At 33.7% G+C, this 9,665-nt stretch overlaps 1 protein-coding gene across 1 annotated transcript in view; it reads left to right on the top strand.

The window, feature by feature from the left end:
- Nucleotides 1-9,665, top strand: part of ARID2 (AT-rich interaction domain 2) — a 325,308-nt gene that overhangs the window by 272,491 nt on the left and 43,152 nt on the right. Inside the window, exon 16 of the mRNA XM_007937912.1 lies at nt 6,712-6,860. Within this exon, the coding sequence (XP_007936103.1) occupies nt 6,712-6,860 (149 nt within the window). The remainder of the gene's footprint in view (nt 1-6,711; nt 6,861-9,665) is intronic.

The following is a 9,665-nucleotide window of genomic DNA, read 5'->3' as shown; positions in this document are numbered from 1 at the left end:
TGGGAGTGGGGATGGCCACACCTCTGTTCACCAAGTGGGTGTAGGGTGTAGTAACAAGAAGAATGTTGTACCTTTTCAATCTTGCAGGCCCTGAGTGTCCTTGGGGTTGCTGGAGAGCAGAACGTGTTCTTAAGCCACAGAAATTTGCTAGAGTGCTGTCTCTTTGAATATCCAAAATAGTCAAGCTGCTTTCTAAACCTTCAAAATGGCGGTGCCCTCTGGACCAGCAGAAGTCCACAGCTCAGCCCACCTTTCTCTTCACCTTCTCAGTTTGTTCCCCAGCCACCGTGCACAGTCCTCCATTCATTCCCTGGCTAGCAGGGGGATTTTTAGGTTAATTCTTAAGTCCTACCACCATAGGAATCTGCAAGAGCTCTGTCTCTTTAAATATCCAAAATAGTCAAGCCGCTTTTTAAACCTACAAAATGGTGGTGCCCTCCGGATCAGCAAAGTCCACAGCTCAGCCCACTTTTCTCTTCACCTTCTCCATTTGTTCCCCAGCCACCGTGCACAGTCCTCCGGGAAGTCCCTGGCTAGCGGGTGATTTTTGGGTTAATTCTTAGGTCCTACCACCACTCGGGAGTCTCCAAGCCATCTGTGCCATCAGGGTCGCTCAGGTCGCTGCCAGACCGCAGCTCCGTGTGTCTCCTTTTTGTTATTTTCATGCAAATACTTCTGCTATTTGGAGTTTAGTCCACTTTTGTATCCTTCCCTTCAAGGCTCAGAGGTCCAAGATTATCTTCTGTGTCTGTGTTAATTGGTTTCCCTTTTCTTTGTTGAAGAGAGTCCGTGCAGTCCTTCTGCTTAGTCTGCCATCTTGCTGGAACTAGTTGGCCAAGTTTTAAAGATGTTATGTTCACACAACCAATATAGTCCTAGATAGTGGAGGGAATAATTGAAAAATAGCCCTAAAAGCATTCTTTCCTAAAGACTTGTTTTGGTATCTTGTTGAACATCTGATAATTCCATGATCAGATGACATCAGTCAAAGTAATGTTGATATTATCAGACATGCTTAACTGGGGTGTCATATTCTATAATGACACACTTCATCAACCCAGGCTTGCTTCAGCATGTACAAGGACCAAGTATGGTTGCATTTTGCCCATTTCCCTGCTGAAGCTGTTTGCTTAGAAGGGGTCCAGTGTATACATAAAGTTTCCATAGTTTGAGATCTTAATACATTGTGTTGTGTTACAGTGGAACATTTGTTGGAATTAATTATATAAAGGAGGAATATATGTGAAAATAAATGATATAAACATAGGTTTTCTTAGCTGGGTAGTGTATGTAAACAGAAGATAATTTTACCTACTTCAGGGCCAATTTGTATCTGCTTATTTTCAAGTTAAAGTGCAACATAAGAATACTTGGTTTTATGAAATTCTACCCTCCTCCACTCTTCATTAATTAATATCTGCTGGTAGCATAAAGGGAGCCCTGGTTGTGCAGTGCAGTAGCTAAAGCTCTGGGCTGATAACTGATAAATCAGAGGTTGGAACCCACTAGCCACTCCATGGAGAAAGATGTAGTAGTCTTCTTCAATAAAGAGTTACAGCCTTGAAAACTCTTTGGGGGCAGTTCTACTCTGACCTATGTTGTTATGTGCTGTCAAGTCAGACCTGACTCATAGCGACCCCTCCTTGGGTTTCTGGGGCAGTATCACTATAGAAGTCGATCGCACAACCTTCCTTCTGAGGAGTGGCTGGTAGGTTTGAACTGCCAGCCTTCTGGTTAGCAGTCAAGTGCCTTAGACACTACGCTACCAGAGCTCCCTGTAAATAGGGTAATTGTAAGTTGGAATGGACTCAATTTCAGTGGGTTTGTTGGCATTTTTGTTTCGTTCTTTTGAAGGGGAAGGGGCATAAAATTAGATTGGCATATGAAAGAAAATTGAAAAAAAAAATTACACTTTCCTAAAGACTTGTTTTGCGATCTTGTTGAACATCTGTTAATTCAATGATCAGATGACATGCCAAATTCTTCTATATACATATATTTTATTTAATGATGTACCTACTTAAGATATTTTATGTATGCCCCTTCCCAGTGAATCATTCCTGATAAGATGCTGAGTAACATTTTTGAATATTGGTCCCTTCCTTCTAATAAAGAGTTTGAAAAAGTTGCTCAAGCCTCAGAACGCAGATCTTGTAGCCTCAGGAGGGCAGCATTTAGTCATAACCATACAGAATAATTTTAGGAAGAGCCACAATAAAAACTTTTCAGTGGTTTGTGGCTTTTTTTTTTTTTTTTTTTTCTTTTTTAAAAGCACAGCTACTCAGATTTGTAGACCTATAATATATTGTAAAAACTTAAAAAGGCATCACTACTAAACAGCATTTTTGTTTATATTCCAGTGTGTCTTTTAAGACAGGGTTTGATAAGTATTGTTTATTTAGAGTAACACTTAATAAAAGGAAAGAGTTTGGGAGTTTAATAAAATGAGAGAATGTTGTTGCTGAGGGAGCCTTAGATAATATCTTGCCAAAAACTTTCATTTTTAGGAGTTGAAGTGATGTGATGTATCTGTCTACACTTGCAAAGATCTTCTCTTTTCCATCAGTTTCCTTTTCATTGCTGTCTTAATTCTTTTAAAATCTGTATATTTAGAATAGACGTAATCTCTTATATCACATTTAGAGTAAATCTAATCCTTGTTCCTTAGAAATGTTTGAAACTCTCTCTCTGTACTTACCTGTCCTTTACCACAGTACTTTGCCAGTTCCTCCTTAGGTGTCTTTTTTTTTTTTTTTTTTTTTAATTATTCATCACTTTTATTAACCTTCTGAGTTAGTTCCATTTTATATGTGGCTTTCAAAATGCATAGATAGACTTGAACACACTATTTCATTATCACTTAGTAAACTGTATATTGTTATGATAATAGATTGAGTTTGCAGCTTTTCTAACTCAGATGATATATTTAAATTTTAGTTTTAGTTTAAGATTTTCTTAAGTTTAATATTTAAAAGAAAGTAAGAATTACTAAGCCCAAATCTTATATCAGAAATTATTGTCGTCATTTTCTAGAATTTTCAGCTATGATTTATTATTGAAAAGTGATAAAGTAAAATTATACTTTTTTATTTTAAAAAAGCAGTATCTTTGATGGAAATATAACTATGATGTCAGTTAACATTTTTTACTTAATTTTTCATTACAAGAAAATATCACTGGATTGTATCACATCTTTTGGGTAATATTGGATTTCTGGTCATTCACTATTGAAGTTGTACCTTTTCTACTTTTATAAATAAATACAATATAAACAATTAGCTTTTCTTCAGTAGAGTAGGGTGATAATAAAAAATATTGCTGAAGACCTGACCATTCCAAGAAGCATGACTTTGAAACATACTTTTCCATTTTATTTTTGAGTATGTTGTTGTTGTTATTTGCTGTCGAGTCGGCCATGACTCATAGCGACCCCTCCTTGGGTTGCCGAAGCGGTATCACTACGGAAGTAGATTGCCCAACCTTCCTTCCGAGAATGTATGAGTATAGGTAGAGCTAATGTTAATGGGAATTCACGCTATGTGATAATGTTTAACAAAAGTAATTGTCTATATCTCGATTGAATTTTTTTTTATATTCTCATATAAAACATCTAATTCTTAAAGTGATTAATTTAAATGGTACTTTAAAAAACATTTAGTACAATACAACTATTCTATTTTAAAGTTAGTTTTGGGGAAAGAAGTGATCATTTTGTTTAAGCCAAAGAACATTAACAACTATGGTCTAAGAAAACGTAGGTCTTGGAATTTCACATTTTTAACATTTTTAATTTGTGTGTGTGTGTGTTGGTTTTTTTTTTTTGTTTTTTTTTACATTTTAATGTGGAAATTTTCAAATATACACAAGCGTATAATCAATAATATGATTAGCTCCCATGTATCCATCAAATATCACCATTTGCCTTTCTAATTTCATCTATTCCCCACCATCATTTTTCCTGTTCTGTATCACTTAAATAAATCCAAATATTACTTCATTTCACCTATTAATATTTCAGTATATGTGTGTGTGTGTGTGTGTGTGTGTTTTTTTTTTTTTTTTTTTTTACTAGTTAAGGACCAGGTAGATAGATAGGTAGCTATTTAGGTAGGCAGATAAATAGGTAATCAGTCTCAAAATACCAAATGACACCTAACAAATGCGTTTTCTTAATATTACTTGATACCTAATTCATATTCAGTTTTCTCCTGTTACCTTAAATTTTTTTAAAGAAGCTTTTGTGAATTAGAATAAAAGTTTTAATCATTACATTTGGTTTGTATGTCTTTTATTCATTCTTAATGTAACAGCTTGTATTAACTGCAGTCATCCTTGCTATATCCTTGGTTAGTATTTGGGATTAAAATATTCTTTGATTCCTTATTATTATGTTTTCTCTGTGGAACCAATGAAAACCATGCAAATGATAAAAATATATAAGAAATAGAATAATGGTTTGTTAAGACTTTTAAAAATGAAAAAAGTGTAATTTATAAGTATCTAACGAGATAGTAAATAAAATATGTAATTTAAATAGTAATAATGTAAGGAACCAGAAGTTCATTCTGAAGGAATGGCAAATCTGACAGATTTTACTCTTTAATTCAAATTCTAGGATGTGTGTAACTTGCTTCTCTTCGTTATATCTGTTTGGTTGGACCTGATCCTCTTAGATACTCTCAGTTATTAAAATTTCTTGATTTTTAGTGTAATATTTACAATTTAAGGAAATAATTTAATATTTTTAATAAATATACTGATTCCGATTTTATCTTCTTTACTCTTTGACCTTTTTTTACTTTTTTACTATTTTGCTTTCTCACCATGAGAATTTTTATGGTAGGTGAATGATTGTCAAATATATATTTCCAGTCTAACTTCTATTGATGGACATTTTTAGTTGATCATTGTCTATAACTGTCACCAAACTGAACTGATCATCTTGCCTCCAGAACATGATTTCCCTTCTGAATCTTTATTTGCATAATAAAAAATAATCAAAATTACCACTTATTGAGAATCTGGAGGTAGACTCTCTATGTGTAGTTTCTCTAGTCTGCCAACCATCCCTAAAGGTGAGATTTTCTTAATTGTATTTTATAGCTGAGGAAACAGGATCAGAGAAGTTAATGAGGTTACCCAAGAAACATAGCTAGTGAAAAAGCAGATTAAAAATGTGTATGTGATCTATCCCGCCTGAAAGACCACATTCTAGCCTATAACACGTGTTGCTCAAATAATATATTAGCTTTTCAAATATGGATGTATTTTTTCACTGACATGTGAAGGACAAAAACTCAATTTAGGTCACATCCCAAAAGTTTTTTTCTTTTTCTTTTTCCTAGAAACTTAGAACTTAAAATTTCTTAAGACTTTACATTTCTGATGAGAACTTTATTTCAGCACTTTATTCTAGTTTTTTTCATTTATGTGTTATAGCCTTGTGTTTTTGTGTTTTGTCTGGTTTTCTTAAAAATTATGACTTTCAATCTGAGGTTGTCAGCACTTTTAAGACTTTTCCCAACTATTCAAATATTACCTTATAAATGAGTAAGTATAATTTCTCTCCTTTAAACACTGCTTGAAAATAGTGTGCTATAATTTATATAAGAAATTGAAGATTTTTTTTCTTTGCAGTATGTTGTGAATAAAATATGAGTTAAGGCTTTCTGAGAAAAAATATTGTCGAAAATTAAGAACTACATTAAGTTAGGATAACTTCTTACCCACAAATAAGCACCTGAAGTAGTGGGTCACTGAGCCTGTGGGGGAAATCAAGCTCAGTTGGCACAGCATGTTATACAAACGTATTGTTCTGCATCTTACTTCAGTTAGTAGTAACTGGGATCTTAAAAGCTTGTGTTGCCGATCTAAGTGGCAACTATTGGTCTCTCCAAAGGACTGATGGACCTTAAGAACCTCAACCCATATGACCCTAAGACGAGAAGAACTAAATGGTACCCAGCTACTAATGCAAACCATGGGGAAAGAGATCAAAATTGGAGACCCTGTTTTTTAAAAAATAAATAAAGCTACATTATAATTATTTATTTATGTGTGTTGCAGAGAGAAAGAGGAATAGAACGAAAAAAAAAATGTATTATTTAAAAGACTTTGCCTACAATTAGGATCCTTTTACTAGCATCTATTAAAACCTGTAATTGAGCAACTTTAAAGACTTAAGTTGTAGTTTGTACTGATAATTCATTAATAGGTGCTTCATTTTTAACAATCATCTGAAACTTTCTTTGCTTTTTACCACGTATTCTTTATTTTATATCCCTTGAAAAATCTATAAGGAAATACGCAAAGAAATACTGATTTGTAGTTAACTTATTGGAGTGAAATATGTAAAGAATTGGGTACATTTATATTTATTTCTCATTTAAACTCTGATTGTGTTGTTCCTACCTATTTTTAATAATATCAAAAAATCTTAATTAAAAGTAATTTATATTTTATAATTGTAATAGCAATGTTCCTTGCCTCTTTGTGTTCATATTACAATCAAACTTAACTGATTATCTTTGTAGAATTATCTTTTTAAAGAATTTTTAAAGTTAATCATTAGCTTAAATAATAAGCATTCTTACAAAATGTAAATCATACATATTAGAAATCATCTATTAATGTAATCAAATTATAAGACTATAGTATAAAATAATGTTTTTCAGTGTCATTTCATAAATCATGCATTATACTTTTTCACAGAACACTCCTGTGACATCGTCACCAGCTGTGCAAGTGCAGGGGCATCCTAACAGTTCTCAGCCTTCTCCATTCAATGGATCCAGTCAACATGGAGATCCAATGAGAAAACCTGGGCAAAACTTCATGTGTCTGTGGCAATCTTGTAAAAAGTAAATGGCAGTTTTATTTTATATACGTAAATGTTACATTTATTTTGATAATGCTTTTGTATTTAGATTACTGTCATCTGTAGTTTTATGAAAAATTTCCTTTAAGCCACTTACTTTTAGAAAATAGTTTATATTAAGAATGATATATATATATAGATTCAGTGGCATTTAAGGTAAGAAATGTATATGAATGATAAAAAGCGTTTCATTGCCTCATGGTAGGTTATTATGGAATGTGTTACAACAATAGTTGTTAATGTAAGGAAATTAATTAAGAATTTATATAGTTGACTATGAAAAGAACTTTTAACATTTTTAAAGTGACTTGAATTTAGTGGCAGCCAGAAAAATACCTATATAATACAACGTTAGAGGTAACAATCTATTGGGAAGAAAATGACTTGTCCTAAATGAGAGTTGTGGGGTGGATACTCTGTGAAGAATGTTTTTAAATCCATATCATCTCACACTTCCATAACTAAATTCAATAATGAGTAGAACTGTACTTAAGTCATTTTAGGGTTGAAGGGAAACTTTAGAATAATCTTAGTTAAAATGAAAGTCTTTGTATTTTAACAGTTCCCAGCCATGACTGTGTTTGAGTCACTCTTAAAGCTCCAGAACTAAGACATTTGTCTTAATAGATATAATAGCCTTCATTTATTAGATATCAGCATTCCATTTCACTCTTCCTAACTAAAGGATAGCAAAAATTACCACATTCTTTTAAGGATATAGGATATAATTTGTATTTCGTTGTAAACTTTATATACAGATTTTTTGAAGGGTTGTGGTTGTTAGTGTTAGGACAGTGTTTATCAAACTTTAAATCTTAAACCAGTAATAGAGTTATGAAATCATTTTATTGGGTCTTGACCAGTGGTTTTTTTTTTTTTTTTGGTTTATTTTTCTTTTCAATGAAAAAAGAAAAGAATATATCTAGTAAGGGTGAGTATTATTTCCAGTTATATATAATATATATGTATGTATTGGATTATAGTTTAAAATCTATTTGTCAAAGTTTTTTAAAAACTTAAAAAACAATACTTTAGGCTATCTCTAATTATTTACTTCATTCATTTAATTTAACCATGTCTTTATTTTTTAATTTAGTTTATATTATAAATTAATTGATATTTTGCCACTGTTCAATTCTGCTTTTTCCATTTGTTTTCCGTTCTCCTGCCATTAGCATATAGTATCTGATAGAATAAAAAATAGTTTTTAACTAAAAAGTTTAAATATAGTAGCTATAGTTTAATTGTTTAGAATACCTCAGGAAAAACATTTGCTGAAAGAATTAGTAAACCTAAAGGTGGAGCTTAGAATTTCCCATCTTCCTAACTCATTGCCACGGAGTCAGATCTGACTCATAGTGACCCTTCCTTGGGTTTCTGAGGCAATATGACTACGGAAGTAGATTGCCCAGCCTTCCTTCCGAGGAGTGGTTGGTGGATTTGAACCGCTAGCCGCCTGGTCAGCAGTCAAATGCCTTTGGCACTATGCCGCCAGAGCTCCCTCCATCTTGCTAGTACATCATTATTACAAAATTTGAAGTTGTACCTTCCCTTTGTAAATCTTTTCTGAATAAGACAGTCTCAAGTCTTCTTGAGCTTCTCATTTTTGAAACCATCAGTGTAAGACACTGCCTTGCTAGTAAGTTTTATTTGATTTTACAAATATTTATGACACACCCTCCAGGAGGTTGTATGTGCTAGGTGGTAGAAATATAAAAATCCTTTGCAACCCTGAGGGAAGCAAATGCAAAAAGTAATAAATTACAGCATAAGTGTTGGAAAACAGAGTGCCATAGTGGTATTGGGAGCACAGTAAACAATTTAGGTAACTCAGAGATGGTTGGAAAATTTTCATTATAGGCATTACATTTGAATTGGGTCTTGAAGAATGGATAGGAGTTGGTCATGGCAAGTGAGAATAGAAAGTGCAAATTCAGGGAGTTATGGAAAGGGCTAATAAGCCCAGGTAACTGTTAAGAAGGTTGAGATGCCAAGAGCACAAGGACCTGAAGAGAATAATGGCCTTTATTATTTATATTTTGTTTCAATTCCAAGGAGAAAAATATATAATAGCCATTGTCTGTGAAGTGACTGATTTCTTATTTCTTTAATAACAGATCAAAAATAGTAACCAAAGATCTTTCTTATTCCCATCAGATTTGAAACTAAAATCAGTTCCTTCACTTATGTATTGTGGTGGTTACCAATATTCTGACAGGAATATACCACAAATGGGAAATGGCTTGAACGAGCAGGAGTTTATTCTCTTAGAGTTTGGGAGGCTAGAAGTCCAATTTCAAAGTACCAGGCTCTAGGGACTGGGTGAAAGACCCTCCACCTTGGGCTTCAGCTCTGCCTCTTGCTCTAGGCCTACTTAAGCTGGAGGCATCTCTTCACTCAGGCAGCTGCTGGCTGATGAGTCTGACAAACCCAAGTTCGACGAGTGAAAATGCACAGTACCACTAACACCAAACCGCACGGCAGGCCATTGATTCAAATCCATTAGAAGTCCCAAGATTGGCAGAGCATGGCAGGTTACTGAATGAAGACTTGGCTACATACAGGGTTCAAGCATGCCACCAGCTGGAGACTTGCCTCAAAGTTGCTTCTTATAAACTGGAAATAGCCCACATCCCTAAAGCAGCAACTCAGCTGCTCCACTGGATTCCACCATGGAGTTAATTACCAGTCTCACCGCGGAGAATAACTATATCCAGCTGCCTAGCCACTCAACCAGGCCCAGCCAAGTTGACATACAAACTTAACTACCACATATATTATTGTAAAG

This window comes from Orycteropus afer, unplaced genomic scaffold (genome assembly GCF_000298275.1).
Source record: "Orycteropus afer afer isolate SDZICR_OR568_19922 unplaced genomic scaffold, OryAfe1.0 scaffold00045, whole genome shotgun sequence".
Classification (NCBI taxonomy): domain Eukaryota; kingdom Metazoa; phylum Chordata; class Mammalia; order Tubulidentata; family Orycteropodidae; genus Orycteropus; species Orycteropus afer.
This window is presented reverse-complemented; position numbering and strand designations above follow the sequence as displayed.